At 42.1% G+C, this 18,198-nt stretch overlaps 1 protein-coding gene across 9 annotated transcripts; it reads left to right on the top strand.

The window, feature by feature from the left end:
* The first annotated feature begins 392 nt into the window (after positions 1-392).
* On the top strand, positions 393-16,389 carry LOC144031435 (polypyrimidine tract-binding protein 1-like). 9 transcript variants are annotated; one of them, XM_077538583.1, is made up of 16 exons: positions 393-522; positions 1,812-1,865; positions 1,973-2,003; positions 6,597-6,657; positions 6,846-7,018; positions 7,225-7,371; positions 7,489-7,662; positions 7,990-8,097; positions 9,002-9,182; positions 9,672-9,749; positions 9,825-10,012; positions 11,323-11,356; positions 12,360-12,452; positions 13,075-13,291; positions 13,497-13,574; positions 13,663-16,389. In XM_077538583.1, exons 1-16 carry the CDS (start codon positions 515-517, stop codon positions 13,793-13,795), a joined length of 1,758 nt encoding a protein of 585 aa, XP_077394709.1. In that variant the 5' UTR covers positions 393-514; the 3' UTR covers positions 13,796-16,389. The 9 variants fall into 9 exon arrangements, with proteins under 9 accessions (XP_077394709.1, XP_077394706.1, XP_077394705.1 ...); XM_077538580.1 differs by having other exon boundaries at positions 1,949-2,003; XM_077538579.1 differs by lacking the exon at positions 393-522 and adding an exon at positions 837-963 and having other exon boundaries at positions 1,949-2,003.
* Positions 16,390-18,198: the final 1,809 nt, after the last annotated feature.

Raw genomic sequence — 18,198 nt, 5'->3', positions numbered from 1 at the left:
CTTTTGACACAAAAGTCGCTGGGCCCTGGAGGATGCAAGGATGGGTGATCTCTAGTTAACCTAAAACAAATTAATGTCTAGTAACTGAAAAACAGTAGAAACACCAATTAAAGATTTTACAGTACGAACTAAACAGACTATTTTCCCAAAATTTTGCATGGGGTCGGAGGCCAGTCTCATGCAGGTCTCACATGGTCAAATGTCAAATTGGGATTTGTTTATTATACTAGTTGTTGCAATGACGTCATGTTAAAAAATATATATATAGCTATATATAAATCCGTGAAAGGCATATGTATGACCATATGACCATATAAGGTCGCGCAGAACGCGACTGAGGGAGTTACTATAAACGTCAACGGTTTTTTTTTTCTTTCTAGAAACCACTTCAAAGAATAACCGCCGTTTAAACAAAGAGCAAAAAAAAAAAAGCCGACCATAAATTATAAACTACAATAGCTATTTTGATAATAATTTTAATGAAAAGTTTGTAGTCGATTTCTGTACATCACGCATGGCATGGTAAGTGTAATATAAAACACTCAATTTATGACAGAAGCGCAAAATATTTGAAATACTGTACTATACTGTTATCAGTTTGACACAGTAAACACCGAGTAAATCTACTACCATAATAAAAATTAATATTGCATTTGACGACGTCGTCGTCAATCAAAATCAAGGTGGTGTACCTAATAAATAAGTCGAGAGGAAATTGCCGCGGCCTTGTTTTTTTTATTTATTTAATTTTTTATCCTCCCTCCCCCCTCAACAAAACTGATGGACGTCTTGACCAATAGCAGCCGTGGGAGCTCTTAATCCCCGCCTCCTCCGGGCTCTCGGAGGCGAGCGGACTAATCAGCGCTCGCCTCTGCGAGTTCAGCCATTTTGTAAGAAAATCAAGCAAGTCTGCCGCCCTACCTTCGCCTCAGACCTGCAGTTTTTTTCTTGTGCAATGGACGGGTGAGTTGAAAAGGCAAACACTTTTCCGACGCCTTTTTCACGCGTAAAACCTCCGCACGCTCACTTGTACGGGCGCCCGGGCGTCTCCCGGCACCCTCATCGTCGTGTTTTTAGGTCCCGCTCGCGAAAGTTGTTACTTAAAAAGTACTTTCCTCCCCCGTCTTCCTCCCCTCCTCCTCACCCAAACATGCAACAGTTAGCTGTTAGCCTAGCATGTAGCCTTCGCTAGCCGTCGTCAAGTTGTTAAAAAAAAAATTGTATATATTTTTTTTCACGTGTAGAATACTGTTTTATTTAATCATGTGACTGGATACAGTACGGTGGCAGTAGTTGGGCGTGAGGTTGTTTTCAAGCTTTGCTGTTTTTTTTTCTTTTTTTCTTTTAACGAGTGAGTTAACTTGGGGCAGGTCGAGCTAAAGCAACGTGTCTCATTTCCGCATTCATGTTTTGTGCGGGGAGTCAGGGCCATGTTGGAAGCGACCGATGTCTTCGCCTCCCAACATTTCGCCTTGATTCAATCTCAGGGACTTTTTCAACAACCGTGGGGGAGCGATATCAAAGCATAGTAAGGCGACTTTATGGCGTGGCGGTGCTCGTCGGGAGGTGGTTCAAAGTCGCCCGCTTCATCTTGTTATTTTTGTTGCCCCCTTACCCCGACCCCTTCCCCCCCCTTTCGTCGATCACCTGAATTGAGGTGTTGGGATGGTTTCCGTGTCTTGTTGCGTGTTTTAGTGTACTCGCTGTGCGCTCGCCGAACTATTTATTTGCTTTGTGTAGTTTCACGGGATGTTTTCCTTTTAATCTAAAGCTCAAAGTTTGTTTTTGTCTTGTTTCCTGCAAACCTACAGCCGCCTAGACGCTGACTTGTACCCTCTGGGATCCGGCTACGTCCCTGAAATTGAGTAAGGACATTTCTTTGTCTCCCTGTTTAAAAAACAATGGGTACTACTAATACATACATTTTGAATCCATTTCCTGCTGACAGCCCCCATGTTTTGTCTTTCCACAGCAGTGTCCATGATATATCAGTTGGCACGAAGGTAAGCATCAGTTTCGATATGTATCACTTGCAAACTCACTTAAATCTACTGTCTTCTAATCAGACTTGTCTTTTAACAATATTTTGTCACATGGATTGGATATCTGGGTTGTTCTGGGAAATCGGGGTGGGTGGCAGGGGTTTAGGTTTTATTACCTGTTTATGGAGTGTTGCTTGTGTAATTACTGGAGGCGCAATATGAATAAAAGGATTGTTTGACTTAGATCAGGGGTCTCCCAAGTTCGGTCCTCGAGAGCCCCTATCCAACCTGTTTTCCATGTTTCTCTCCACTAAGACACCTGGTTCATGATTGGGATTGTTATCAGGCTTCTGCAAAGCTTGGTGATTAGCTGATCATTAGATTCAGCTGTGCTGAAGGAGGGAGACATGGAAAACAAGCTGGATAGGGGGATAGGGGTCTCGAGGACCGAACTTGGAGACCCCTGACTTAGATTCATACTAAGTCCTGCAGATGTGACTCTGGTGTGCGATAGTCAGTGTTTTGCTGCTTGTACTTTGGCGACAGTCAAGAACTTGCAGAAGAGTTGCCGACTCTGGGAAAGACTTGCTTTGTCCGTTTACTCGAGCTCCCCCCCATAATTATGAAAGTGCTGCCTAAAGCCTTTTTGTTGCAGTTGAAGCCAATCATCTTTTATGATGTACGAATTGGTATGCGCTAGTTGCCTGTCAAGTGTCAACTGTGCAGCTATTTGAAAATGAAACTTCCTGTTTATCCTGCGTGTTCCTGAGGAGCATTTTTGACTGCCCCCTTCACTTGAAACTATTGTCTCAGCCCTAATGTTTAAAAAAACAAAACAAAAAAAACCTGAAACGTAAATTCTTATCTTATAAGGAACAGAGTTATTGAGCAGTCTTGGCTTACGCGACTTTGCTATGTGCTCTTAACACCTGGTGGACAGAACCGTTTAAGGTGTCCGACTGGAGGCAATGTAGCCGCCATTGTTTCGCAGGCCAAAGGTCTGCGTTTCTGTTTGAACAAGTCATCAGGTAAACGCCCTCGATGGGGGACAAACCACACCCTCCCTCGGTTCCAGCCGAGCCTGTTTTTCGGCATAGTGCTTTTTCCTAAATAAGAGACATCAATGCGCATCGTATTAAGAATTAGCGACGCCCAGTTATGGCGCCCTGCTTTGCTGGAATCTTGTAATTTGTCTGGGGTAGAGTGTCTGGAATTCCGCGGTCACATTCCGACCCCCCTCCCAAGCCCCCTGGTGAGACTCCCTGCGCCCCCGCATTCACCGTAATGGCAGATGATGGGCCGAAACGTGCACATACCTGCATCTCCCCCTTGTTGTACTACCTTCCTCTCAAGTCCAAATGTTGTTTGTTTTTAGCACTAAGCAGTCGAAACAGCCTCGAGTTTGTATGTTCCAAATCTGAGAGGAACGTGCACAGCATGTTCAGGAAGTGAGCATTCATGAGTCACCATTAACTGAAGGTAACTATTAAGCTGTCCACATCGTGAGATGGAGAACAATGTGAACAATTGTGGGCTTATCTAGTACAAGTATACTGAAGTCTAAAACGGTCTTTTCCAAAATTCTTAGTTTTACACGTACTGTAGCTTCTCAGCTCTGTGGATATAATTAGAATGAGGAAGTAGAGGAGGGAGGGAAACTACCGTGAAGCATGTAATCATGAAGACCCAATGAGGGAGTTAACTAGATGCCAGGAAGCAGGCCTGGTTTTGCTGCTGCTTCCTGTTTTCCTGTGTGCCCCCCCAACACACACACACTTTTTGATTCTGTTGAGTGGCTGATGTGACGTCATCTACCCACAACTAGTCAGGCCGGAGCCACACTCTTTCTCGTGACCAGGCTACAATATTTTTGATGCTATCCAATGTTTCACTTGTTTACAAATACTCTTCGGAATGGTGAAGTCAAAATAAACGTGTTTAACCATCTGTTATGTTATCGGGAAAAGCAATAATACTCTCTTGGTCAATTTGACCTGCGACATGATTGTTTTTTTCACATTGTGTCATAAACGGGGAAGGAAAATCCCATTAAAGTTGTTTATATCATTAACCCTCCTGTTATTTAAAGTTATCAGGAACAGCAATAATGTTTACTGGGTTAAATTGACCTGAGGGTTATGTTTAAAACTATCCAAAAGCTGTAAGAAAAAAACGGTGGAGTGAGTTGGTCTCATCATTACCTCCATTTCTAACATTTTAGTCAATATGAAATGCATTACTATCAACATACCATAATACCTAAGGATAAGTGGTATGGAAGTTGACCTCTGATTTCAGGCCAAGTGAAACTTAGATGTTAAAGTACCGTTCTATTTTGTTGCTATTGTAAAATGGGTGGATTTGACCCTCTGCGTAACAGGAGGGCTTTAGCTCAGCTCATGTGAAAGGAACCAGTACTATGTACATTGTATATGTTGATAACACTTGAGCTAAATACTGAGAGAGAGAGAGGAAAAACACATGTTTTAAAAACTTCAGTATGGTCTTTCCCCCTGGATAGAACACAAGGATGAAAATGTTGATTAAACTACTTAGCCTGTTTCCATTAAACTTTAAACCAAGTGGCAAGGTGTGGGCCAAGTAATATTTGTATGTTTTTTTTATTTCTTTTAAAAATACTTATCTATAAGTGTTTGTTGAAATTTTTAATGGCAGAAGACAGGTCCACGTATCATGTAGGTGTACAATTTGATGCCTGCCCACTAGGGGTGTGAATTGCCTAGTACCTGACGATTCGATTCGTATCACGATTCACAGGTCACGATTCGATTCGATACCGATTAATCCCGATACGAATTTATAAGTCGATTGTTGCGATTTTTTTTCATTCAAATTTAGAAAATACTAATCAGTAAGCTTGTAGAGTGTAAGATTTATATGAAAATGTATTATTTATTTATCTGAAATGTCAGTCTTATAGAGGTTGTAATCTGTTTCATGTTTGAACAGCATTAAAATAAAATATTAAGGCTTAATGTTCCGTTCATATAACATTCTTCCATGCTCAAGGTGTGAATCCTAACCCGAAGTCAGACGTTTTGTTGAATATTTTTCCATTAAAAATGGAAGTTTAAAAATTGATTCACACACACAAAATAAAAATAAAAAAAAATAAAAAAGGCAATGATGATAAGACGTTGAATCGTAAGACTACCGAATGAACAATTCTGAGCTCTTAAAGAAAAAAAAAAAAAGATTTTTTTTTAATTGAATCGATTCGAGAATCACGCGATGTAGTATCGCGATATATCGCCGAATCGATTTTTTTTTTTTTTACACCCCTACTGCCCACCATAGCATTGTTTGGCTGGTGCGGAGGTATCGAGTGTCTGGAAAGCTCCCACCTTGTGCCACATGAAGGCTTGGTCGGTTTCACCAGCCATGAAAAGAATGCTCGCCAACCTGCACGACCGGTTCTTTTTTAATTCAACTGCGAGGCCTCTTGAAATCCCAGCAAGTCCTAAAGGGGTTCCATATGTTTATGCTCTGCCACGTAACAATGCCCCCAGTCTCATCCGGAACAGGACCTTCATTCATTGTAGGCCCCCGTTGTGGAGCTTAGTCCACTGAGCCACTTCTTGTGACTGCTGTACTTCATTATCGCCAGGCCATGTGAACAACACTGAATGGTGGTGGGGGTTGAAGGGGGCTGATGCGGAGTGACGGGATACCGCTATCCTTCCAGTCCAGATGGCGTCATGATGTTTCTCTTCATCTAATACCTGGTTGAGAGTGTTAACTAGCGTTTTTTGCAAAGCTGTTGACTTTAGCCACAGCAGTAGTTGTTTACTAGTAATGTAAGTTCATTCTTTCATTGGTGATGAAATCTGATTAGTTCACAATTAAGTGTTAATAAAAAAAATATAACAAAAAAATCCTAACGATGTTGCTGTGCGCCTATAGACTTGAAGGCTGTCATTTAGAGAAATAAGAGTAATCTTGCCTGATAAATAGTTTGTATCATTTTCAGGCCATGTTAGATTGCAATTTTATCTTTGTTTAATGTTGTTTATTATATACGTTTATTTAGATGAGTGTAAAATTTACTGTGAATTAATGAGTGGAAGAGACAGACATTACACATTTGTTTTACAAAATCATGCTCCTTTGAGATGTGAGACCTATTCAAATTTAAAGCACATTTTATCTTTTTAATAGATTTTTATGACATTGATAAATCTTTGGTGATTTCTAGACAGATGAATTTGTCAGTGACTCATGCCTCTTAGATAAGGCCACCTTGATGCACACCTTATGCACGGTGTGCGTGTCAGAAATCAGGATTAGAGAATGATCTTAGATGATAAAAAAAATAAAAGGACTCAAGCTGAACAGAAGAATCAGGCCCATAGTATCAAATGACACGCCAAGTCGTCTACTTGTTACCGGCCGATAAGGGTTTAGTGTTTCGTTTTTAAAGGGTGTTTTGAAGACTCGCGTTACATTCTACCTTAGCACACAATGGTTAGGTAACACGAGAGCCGTGCTCTCCACCTGCCCTCCCGTGCACTCATTGTTGACCACATTAAGTAAGGTGAGGTGACTTTTTTTTTTTTTTTTCTTCTTCTTCTTCTTCTTCTTCTTGTCCAACAGAGAGGATCTGACGAGCTCTTTTCTTCCTGCATACCCAACGGGCCCTATATCATGAACTCAGGTAGGGGGTGTTGCCATGGAAGGATTTTTTTATTTTTTTTGGTCTTCTCTCATTTAAGTGCTAGTCTTGTCTGTGTTGTATGTGTTGCCACGGCGACCGATCCATTATTCAGGAAGGCCGAGAGACGCCTTTTCACTCCCCTGATTGTATCTGTGTCTCTTATTTCCCCCACCCCCCACCCCCCGCAGCCAATGGCAACGACAGCAAAAAATTCAAGGGTGACGTCCGCAGTCCTGGTGTTCCGTCACGCGTGGTTCATCTACGCAAGCTGCCCAGCGACATAAACGAGGCCGAGGTCATCGGGCTCGGTTTGCCCTTTGGGAAAGTCACCAATCTGCTGATGCTGAAAGGGAAGAACCAGGTACGAAACGGTTGATGTGTTCATCTGTCATCAGGCTTCTTTACTTAAAATGTAGCCCGTGTGTCCGTGTAGTTAAATCAACAGGGAACATGTTCATCTTGCTTGTTATTTCTATTACCTGTAATATTTTTGTGGCATTGACAAACAGCATTTTTATTGTGAGTTGCAAGGAGATGGGTTTGTGCGTTTGTGTTTACACGCCATAGGCGTTCCTGGAGCTGAACAGCGAGGAGTGTGCTCAGACCATGGTGAGCTACTACTTGTCTGTGACACCCGTCATCAGAAACCACCCCATTTACATGCAGTACTCCACCCACAAAGAGCTGAAGACGGACAACTCCCCCAACCAAGTGGTGAGGCACACAACTGATGCTGAATGTGTTTGCTTAAGCCTGAATATTTCACTTACTTACCACACCTCCAATGGCTCATTTGCTAAGAAATGTGTCGTTTTTTGTCTACCCCTTCAGCGCGCCCAAGCTGCCCTGCAGGCAGTCAACGCTCTGCACGGCGGCGGAGGGCTCACCGGCATGGCCATTGCCGGGGACGCGAGCGGCCTAGCGGGCGCCACCGCTCAAAGCCCCGTCCTGCGAGTCATTGTGGAGAACCTCTTCTACCCGGTCACCCTAGATGTACTGCACCAGGTACACGAAACCCCGGCATCACCTGGCACCCTGGACGTTTTAAACAGCTCTGCTTTTAATATGAATGAATCTCTCTATCTGTCTCTGTGTGTCTCTCTCTCTCTGTGTCTCTGTATCTTTCTCTCTCTGTGTGTCTCTGTCTCTCTGCCTCTCTCTGCCTGTGTCTTTGTCTGTCTCTGCCTCTCTGCCTCTGTCTGTCTCTCTCTGCCTCTCTCGCTGTCTGTCTCTCTGTGTCTCTCTGTATCTCTCTGCCTCTGTGTCTCTGTCTCTCTCTCTGTCTCTCTCTCTCTCTGTCGCTCGCTCGCTCTTTCTCTCTGTGTCTCTCAGATATTCTCCAAATTCGGCACAGTACTGAAGATCATCACATTTACAAAGAACAACCAGTTCCAGGCTCTCATCCAGTATGCCGACGCCATGATGGCCCATAATGCCAAAGTAAGATTTGGTACAACCAAGGCAGAAGAATATCTACTAGAGCTGGGAATCTTTGACTGTCTCACGATTCGATTGATTTTTGGGTCTGCGATTCAGAATCGATTCTCGATTCAAACGATTTTCAATTCAAAATTATTTGATTGACAAATGATTTCTGCTTCAATTTAAAGATATGCACAACATTGTCAAGATCTACTCCAGTCTGCTTTACAAGCCAAAATGACAGAGACATTAAATTGTCTTTTCTTTTTTCTTTTTTCTTTTAACATTTATTAATTTTGTATTGTAAGTGCCTTTTTCCACAAAAACAGCATGTGGGCTACAACTGCCTTTAACCCCTTCTTCTTCATTTCTAATTTAAATAAAATCGATTTTTGGATATTGATATCGATTCGATTAATAAATGAGAATCTCGATTCTTTTGTGAATCGATTTTTTTTTTTCACACCCCTAATATCTACTTTTATATCCACAAGATCAGCGATACACAACCACTGTGCAGTGGGAAATTTAACATTTAACACCTAGTTGTTTTGAAAACGTTTTTAGGGCAAATAATGTATCTTTGTTCAGCTATGCCAGTGATGTTTAGTATAAGGCAGAACAAATTACTCCTCCACTAGATGGCAGAAGCGACTACATGCATGACGTGTATCCAAGTGTTGCTGTTGACAAACGGAATGAGTCATGGTCTGCACGCTAAGTAAATTTGAGATTAAATTCAGAGGTTGTCATTATCTCAGTGCAAGATATTTGCCTTGGCTCAATAGAGTTTGGTTTAACACTGTATTAGATGTCGTACCAATTTTACCCTCCTGCTTTTTACAAAAAAAAATATTTGTTTTAGGCCAGAACATGCCTGTCATAAGACACAATGCTTTAAATGATCCCTTATTTTGTCCAGTGTCTGGATGGGCAGAACATCTACAATGCCTGCTGCACCCTCAGAATCAGCTTCTCCAAGCTCACCAACCTGAATGTCAAATACAACAACGACAAGAGCAGGGACTACACCCGCCTGGATCTCCCCACCGCTGACGCTCAGCCCACCCTGGACCACCAGACCATGGCGGCGGCTGCCTTTGGTAAGAGAAGACAAAAAACATTTTTTGTATTTGTTGAAAAATTTCCAAGTACAAGTGATATGTCGGCTCACTTGTATTCAAATGTTATTTTTTGTGAGTCCAACATAAATATTTTTTTTAACCTTTTCCACCATTGTGACCTGTATAACCTTTTTTTTTTTTTTTTTTATTTTTTTTTTATTTTTTTTTTTAAATCATCTTTGAGAAGAAAAGTAAAAATGATGTTTACATAAGAGTGCACACGCTCTACTAACAAGGATGTGGCTGTTTTCATAATTAATCAATCTCATTCAAATTCTGACATTAAATGGGAGTCAGCTGTCATAGAAGTAACTGATTAATACCATTAAAGTTTGTAGGCTTTACCTGACAGTTCTAGCAGTTTTGTGTACTCGTGACCACACCGATTGAGGATATATGAAGTATGTTGCCAGTCAGCGTTGATAAAATCCCCCCTCCCTCCCTTTTTTTTCTCCCCAATTTCAACAGCTGCCCCTGGTATAATTTCTGCCTCTCCGTATGGAGGCGCTCACGCATTCCCACCGACATTTGCCATCCAGCAAGCAGGTCAGTGCAGAGTCTTCACGGCAGGTCTTGATTATGACATCGTCTCTACATTGTCATTTTAACGGTGTACGATAGTACCCTTTGGACCCGTTTGCTCCTCCGTAGGTCTTGCAATGCCCGGCATCCCCGGCGCCTTGGCGTCACTGGGCGTCGGGCACGGTGGCATGGCGGCGGCAGCGGCGGCCGCCAGTCGCCTCAGCCTGGCCGGGCTCGCTGCCGCCGGCGGACACAACGTCCTGTTGGTCAGCAATCTGAACCCGGAGGTCAGTACACACTCGTCAGGTCTTTCTGACAAGGCTAGAGAAGGCCGCACGGCGTTCGTATGTCGCCCCCCTACACGGATGTCATCAGCCTAGCTGGAGAGCAGCCTTTGACTTACTATGTTGAGATAATTCCAAAATATGGGCCATTTTAGTTAAAAGCACTTCTCTTTCAGGTCCTCTTGTTTGTTTGACCAACTTGCTGCATCTCTTACCTGCCACTTTGCTCACTGTGAATTTTAAGTTTATTCAATTACACTAACTTCTTGTTTTTGTAAAAAGAAAAAAAAAAAACTTACCATTCCATATCTTCATTTTTTGTCCATAAGTTGAAATCATTCTTGAGTTGTTTGGAGAGACAATATTACTTTTTACTGCTTAAAAATACACCTTTAGGTCTTTTTGTCTAGCATGTATTATTTAACTTGTATGTCACGTGTGTTTAGTCATTGCAGTAAGATAAGATAAAGGAACATGATTACATACTGGTAACTTACCTTGATAAACTGTTTACACAGCTAAATACACCATGTAATTTAAAGTAGTCTATAGGTCTAGCGTGTTATTTTTAAAAGTATATATTGTCTCTGCCTTTTTCTGTATTTCATTGTTAATCTTTTTTCTCTTCTTTTTCTCCTAGTGTTCCCCATAGTGACAGTGCATTTTAATTTAGCCAGTTCTACTGTCTGAAGCACTACATTTCTTTGTGTATACTGACCTTGTTTTTTTTTTTTTTTACTTCCTTTCTCTCTCTCTCTCTCTCTCTCTCCCTCCCTTTCTCCTCTGTACCTCCCCCTCCTTTTTTTTTTTTTTTTTAAACCCCCCTGTCCAATCCCGCCCCACTTGTACACTTGCCAACTCACTGCACGGCCAATGACCAATTATTCCCTCTGTCCTCCCATTTTTCCTTCCCCTCTGCCCTCCGCCCCCTCAAAAAAAATAAAAAAAAAAAAATAAATAAATAAATGGCCTACACCCTTTAAAATTGGACCCCATCCATCTAAATAATCACATCATTGGAACCTCAACCCCACAAAACTGATTTTTCCCAAAATGTCAACATTCACTACTACTACTACTACTACTCATCACCACCTCATCACCCCCCCGCCCCTCCCTCCTTGTTCTCCTCCTTGTCTCTCCATTCTCTCCTTCCACCATGGTACTGTGGCCTTCCCGTGGACCTCGCTGCCTGTGGCCTGCGGACATGTCCCGACTCCACTCCACTGTCCTCCACTCCTCGCCTCTTTTCCCCTGTACCCCCACCCCCTCCCACCCTTTTGGCCCTGCTGCTCCCCCTGCTGTCTCTAAAGAGCGTTACGCCACACTGCCTCTTTATTCTTTTCGGTACGTTATCATCCTTTCATCTCCTTTTTTTATTACTACTGTTACCTGGCAAGGTGGGCATGTCTCGTCTCATGTTATTTTGACTTTGTTTTAGTTTGATTTATTTTTTTTCTTACACACTGATGGCTTCTCATCAGCCAAGGGAGGGGGTGGGGTTGTTTATATTTGGGTGGGTTTATTCTTTGTGTGTTTGTGCGTGTGAGATCTGGTTTGGTTGACATGGGTTTTGAGAGACATGAAGGCTGAGAGCGCCACTCAGACCTGCAGCATTTCATTTTTTAAAAATTTTTGTATTTTTTTTTTTTAACAGCTGTTGTGCTTTAAAACACACTTTTATCTTCAAAAGCGCAGCCCGCTCAGTGGAGATGTGTTGCGGCTGCTCTAAAAGACAAACTGATGCTGTTATTATTGGCTTCTGCATTTTTTGGGGGTTACCAGTGGCAAGATTTATTTATTCTATAGCAACAGGGGGAAAAAAATCAAATGCTGCAGCTTTAAAAAAAATAAATACATAAAAAAATAAAAATAAATAAATAAAAAATGAAAAATAAAAAAAAAAGACCCCTGGAATGGTGTCCTTTGTAGTTCCTTTAGTGTTGGTTTATGCATGTGTAGTTTTACTCCTGCATGATTTTGACTAGATTCCCAGTTTGTACAAGAATCAACGTCACGCTAAAGAAATCAAACCCCTTAAACTTACTACTTTACTTCCTTTTCCCCCTTTAAATCTGCCCCCTCACCCAAGCATAACTTTTAAAATTTTGTTCTACAACTGTCCTTTCTTAACAAAAGACTCCTTATTTAGGCTTAGTCTGATTCCACACCAAATCGAATTTCGTTTGGCCTCAAATTGGCACACCATTCGTTCGGTCGTTCGCTAGCAGATTTCATAACATCGTTATTAAAATTGTGTTGGCTGCTGTGATTGGCTGTGTGTGACTCTTGACTAGTACACCCAGTTGCACCAGGGCCATGCGCATGACAATGTGCTCCTGTTCTGCAGGTGTGTATGGCGACGTGATGAGAGTCAAGATCCTGTTCAATAAAAAGGAGAACGCTCTGATCCAGATGGCCGACGGCACCCAGGCTCAGCTAGGTAGCACCAGCACCACTTCCTTCTAGGGCTGGGTATCGATTTCTACCTTCCTCAATTTAAATTTCGATTCACAAGGGGTCAGTTTGATTCAATTTTGATTTTTCAAGATTCCATCCACTTCAAGTATGGAACATCAATTCTGAAAGAGCAAAGGGCCTGTTTAAAAACTCCGCAAACAAATTTGAAATTAAATTTCGCGGAGGCAGTAACTGGTTAAATAATTAAATAATTGTATATAAAGATTCTGAATGGTCTTAAAGCAAAATAAGTCAGGTCTTTTATTAATTTAAGAAAACATTTTTAAATTCATGTGAACAATAAGTTTCAAGAAAACGGCAAGATCCCAAAAAATAGCCTTTAAAATTCTTATTTTCTTATGAATTTATGGGGGTAAAAAAGAGATTAAAATAATTAATTCATGGTTTTATGAATCGATATCAGGCTCAAATAGGAAAATCGATTCAATATTGATTTGATTTTTAAAACCCAGCCCTACTTCTTCTTGTTTACTGTTTGAGTGTTTTATCTTCGCCAGTCTTTTGTTTTAAACTTTTTTTATTTCTGCAGCATATTGAATAATAAGACCACCCGGTGTTGGTTAACATGAACTTTGTCGTCTCAGCCATCAGCCACCTGAACGGCCAGCGGCTGCACGGCAGGGCCATCCGCGTGACCGTGTCCAAGCACACCACGGTGCAGTTGCCGCGAGAAGGCCAGGAGGACCAAGGCCTGACCAAGGACTACAGCAACTCGCCGCTGCATCGCTTCAAAAAGCCCGGTTCCAAGAACTACTCAAACATCTTTCCGCCATCAGCCACGCTCCATTTGTCCAACATACCGTGAGTTGTTTTCTTTAATTGTAGTTTTTACATAACAGCCCTCAGCAATTGATGCCCCTCTAAATATGATCACCTTTAAATATACCAAAAAGACTTTGCAATGAGGCCCAGTGAAAAGGGTTATCATTGCCTATAAATGCCACAAGATGGCGGCAGCGCATTATTTTTGCTCTAAATGTAATACAACTTTTCTCACAACATTCAGGCCTGCTGTGGTGGAAGAAGACCTCAAGAGGCTTTTTGCCAGCTCAGGAGCCACAGTCAAAGCCTTCAAGTTCTTTCAGTAAGCTCCTCCCCTCAGACCCGTGCCCCTTATATTTTTCCTCTCCTTTGCGGCCCCAGGTCTTAATCCCATTTTTTCTCTTGAACAGAAACGATCGCAAGATGGCCCTGATCCAAATGACCTCGGTCGAAGAGGCTATCGAGTGCTTGATTGAGTTCCACAACCACGATTTGGGAGAGAACCACCACCTCCGAGTGTCTTTCTCAAAATCCACCATCTGAGTGCCTTCAGCTCCCCTCCCCAAACTTATTGACCATCTTGCGCCCCGTTCTCCGGATCGCGCTGGGAGGAAATTGCAGGTTTCGCAGCTTTTTTTTTTTTTTTTTTTTTTTTTGGCCCTTTCAAAGTCATCAGATCAAAATCTGATTTTTCTTATTTTATGATCCCCTCCTTTTATCAAAGTGGCACCAGGTATGTTAATCAGAGATGGCTATATATATATATATATATGTGTATATATATATATATATATATGTATATGTGTGTATATATATATGTATATATATATATATATGTATATGTGTATATATATATATATATATATATATATATATATATATATATATATATATATATATATGTATGTATGTATGTATGTATGTATGTATATGTGGTGCTTGGGTCTCAAAATGGAAGTTGCGTAATTCAGGGTAAATCTTCCTTATATCAAAATGTTTTAACCCTTCTAGTTTTAAAGAGCCCTCAAGCAATAAGCTGAAAGCACAACCAATTTGGAAAGAAAAGTGTGCCGGACCAGATTTTCTTCTGTGCTCTTTTGGTACCCAAACTAAAAGCAAGGGACGGTCTTAATTGGAATCGCAACATAGACCCATTGGAGCTAAAGTCGAGGCAGCTGATGAACCATCACTTATAGACCAAATTGCTTAAAATGGCTGCCAGCATCCATACTAGACACACTTAAAGCATTCCTTTAGCGATGACGTGTGCCTCCACCCCGTTTGGCCAGTCGGACACAGTATGAGGCAAACTCCCAGATCACCAGAAAACATAAACCAATATTCTTTCTTTTTCGTTTTTTTTTTTTTATATACTATCTTCCTTAAGTGCTGTTTCCTTCAAGGGATCTGTACCACTATCCATAGTCCACCATCTGTTCATCAAACGCCAAGCTATCTTTTATCGACTAGTCTTTTGTGCCTTAACTCCCCCGCCCGGCAGCCTTTTCCAAGCCGCCCGCCTTAAAGACCGCTCCGGCTTCAGGGGAAATCGCGGCTCATTCTATGAAAAATAAAATAAAAAAATAAGAACACAAATGTTTACCTCCTAAAGATTTGTGTGCGTGTATATCCCAATATATATGTAGAAACGATGAATGTAAGTCCAAATAGGCGATGCTAGGCCATGTAGCACTCGTAGGTATCGTGTCGCAGGCTCATTTAACCTTACATTTGTTTGTGTGGACGCCTATTATAGTACACACATACATTTATCTATATTTCTATCTTTTTTTTATGTTTAGCATTTGTCTTGGAATCGATAGTGTAGTGGTAGGGCGACAGTGTTGTAACACTGCCTTGAGGGCCACACAATTCGTGGTTGAGTTTTATTTTGTTTTTGCCTTTATTACTGTACTTTTCTTTTTCTTTGTGGTCAGGTGTTTTGTTAATCTAAATTGTTGGTGGTAGGTTCCTCCCCCCCAAATTCCACTCACCTGACTTGCTAACATTCAGTTTGACCACCAAACTCAGGTAATGGTACCTGTGAGAGGACAGTGCGAGGTGTCTTTTTTTTTTCTTTTTTTTTCTTTTTTTTCTTTCTTTTCTTTTCCCTTTGGCGACTTGACTTGCGCTGCGGTCAGGTTCTCTCTCGTACACTTTTTATTTGAACACCCCCCTCCTCGCACAGAATCCCACAAAAAGTCTTAAAAACGTCGTCACATTCCCCGAGTGCCTCCAGCGCCGGATCTTCACAATCCTTTTGACCACTGTATAGTCCCGAACCAGATGCGGCGCGCGCGCGCACACATTCACTCGCCGCGTGTTTTTGGTGTGTGTGTCGTTTCTATTTTTGTACACGATTATGCATGGTTTAACAAATGTAGCTACAGACGGTTGATATTGTTCTTGTTAAGGACCAAAGTACCTTCTACCCTGTGAGGTTTTGTAGTGTTGTGATTTAAGGGTCGTTCTCGTGTAGTCCACGTAGGTTGCGTCCCCCCCCCAATCCCTCATATTCCAAACAAGTTCGTCGCCCCACTCCCATTTGCATTCCATGTGAGTCCCGTCCCCACTTTTCTAATTTACAAACTGCTGTTTTTCCCCTCCATTCCACACAAGCAACCTTTGCCACCCTTGATTCCACGTGTCTTATTCCCCCCTCCTATTCCACACACAGCCCCCACCCCCATACTACATCCCGCAAAAGGAGGCCTCACAGATGCCTTTGCTCAGTTGCCTTTCCATGGATATGCCTTAGACGCACAACTTGAGTAGAATCCCAATACTGTATCTCTGGTACACTTGCGTTCCCCTCCCTCATTTGCAAAGTGCCCACCACGATGGCTTTAGAATGGTGTCAGATGATCACGCCTTCTTTTTTTTGTGTGTGTTTAAAGCTTTTAAGTTGCTTTTTATACGGAGGTGTTGGGGTTGTTGTATGACGCAGGGCTGACGGTTGTATATATTCATGTTTTTGTACCACACAATCATTTGGATTATATTGACTTTGTTTCAAAACATGTATATTTTGATAAGAATACCAGGCGTTAAAAAAAGAGAGCGCCCACCTCGTTCGGGAGCTTTAAAAAAACAAGACTGTTTGTAACACAAAAGACATTAAAACTGGTATGAACACACGCGTGTCTCTGTATATGCTCCCCCGCCACCATCTTGTTCTCGTTTCTTCACATCTTCTGCTGCCTTGAATAAATCTTTAGTTTGTTCCTTCTTTCATCTGGCCTCATTTGGTTTCTGTCTGTTCCCTTCTCTCCTGTGGAGCTGATGCTTGGTTATAACATTTTGTAACACTTCCCGCCATCACATTTTACTACTCTTTTGTTAAATCTTGCTACATTTCCAACTTGACTCATCTTTAAATGTGGGCTGACTTTGTTTCGGTTCAATCAACCTGGCTAAAAGGCCTGAGAGAACGCTGTTCCTCTTATTCATTGATGGATGAGCAGGGTATTCGCTATTGCCTACATACACAAATTCAAATCTTTTGTTTTATTTCCATAAAACTATACATTTCCAACGCAGAATCTTGTAGTATTTGTCTTCGCTGCACAGCTTTCAGTCTGTGAATGGTGTTTGTCAGTTACAGCACAGCTGAAGGACTAGGTAAGGCTTGACAAACTGCATTCCTCTTGTAGCCCACCAGGGGGAAGTGTTGCTCTCTGTTGGCACCACATGGCTGACTTTACCTGCCAGCTCTCACAATGTCAAGAGTGTGACACTTAATCTCAAGTGGCTCCTCCTGGCTTTGTGGCATTAGGCCCCTCTACCTTCCTTTTTTTTGTCCCGACTCCCTGACAGAGCGGCGATGGGGATTAACCTCGCCTCTTCGCCGTCTTCAGAGACTGGGGACAAACGTGAAAAGGCGAATGTGACACGATGAGATTGGAGTGTGGTCTTTAAATGAAGTCCTTTTCTGCCTACCTGGCATGAGAATGAAGCCTTTGAAGGTCACACAATGTGTCCCCATTGGAGAGTTTTAGGACGGGAATGCGCATCCATCTTCTTGTCTTGTCCCTATTGGGGTCACGGCTGAGCTGGAGAGCAGCTCGGCTAAGTTGCGCTGTACACCCCAGACTGGTCACCAGGACACTTGTAGACAACCATTCACGACTTGGAGTTTTAGAGCAGTGGTTCTCAAACTAGAGTACGGTATACATGCTGCGTCATAGCATTTCGCTCTGCACCAAAAGTCCTTTCCAAGCGAAGAGCGAACGATCCCCTGTAGGATAAGTTGAAATGCAAAGAGATTGCATAATTGGACAGAAGCAGAATTTCAAAGCCAGATCATCTGAACATAACTTTGCTTTTTAAAACTGAAATCTTAATTCCAAAAAGTTCCAAGCGCACAACTTGGTCTCATTTCATCTTCAGCTGGCTCATGCGAGACTAGAGGGCGGCTTTTGCAAACACTTAACTTTCGTATAGACCTCCAAAAGTACGGATAAGGGCGACAACGTTGTCACTGGACGTTCTTGATGCAGTGCTTTCTAAATTCAAAAGCATGTGTGGGGGCTTTCTCACATCTGGCACCACTTATTGACATCAACGCGGCACTCTCTAATCAAGCAAATACTGGCAAACACGAACGGCCACACATGCTCGAGCTGGCTCTCCTTGCTTGGCCCCATTTTGAATAGCAACTGGCCCATTTTTAGCATTTTTTAGGAAGTAAGCTTTTCGACGTCCCGATTGTCTCGTGTCACTCTGTCAATTGTGCGCGACCTGGAGCGGGTCCGAGCACAGATTTAGAAAGGATACGTGGTCGTGCAATGTTCCTTTTCTAATGCAACCTGGTGTTAGTGTTTGGATTTCACGACAGAGTGGTATCTCGTATTCATCATGCACAACTCTTTACTTTATATTCCAGCAGGACCCCCCCTTTTTTTTTGCTCTATGGCCCACAGTTAAACCAGTCATCCCTCCACATC

Source organism: Festucalex cinctus, chromosome 12, assembly GCF_051991245.1.
Source record: "Festucalex cinctus isolate MCC-2025b chromosome 12, RoL_Fcin_1.0, whole genome shotgun sequence".
Classification (NCBI taxonomy): Eukaryota; Metazoa; Chordata; class Actinopteri; order Syngnathiformes; family Syngnathidae; genus Festucalex; species Festucalex cinctus.
Note: the sequence above shows the minus strand (reverse complement) of the source record. Positions and strands in the feature narration are given on the sequence as shown.

Bases quoted from the DNA above. Each gene is read 5' to 3' on its own strand.
- LOC144031435 (XM_077538575.1), top strand. From the start codon at position 1,431: ATGTTGGAAGCGACCGATGTCTTCGCCTCCCAACATTTCGCCTTGATT. The intron at 9,750-9,824 runs GTCAGTGCAGAG...GGTGTACGATAG, and splicing joins ATTTGCCATCCAGCAAGCAG to TACCCTTTGGACCCGTTTGC. The intron at 12,453-13,074 runs GTAGCACCAGCA...TTGTCGTCTCAG, and splicing joins CGGCACCCAGGCTCAGCTAG to CCATCAGCCACCTGAACGGC.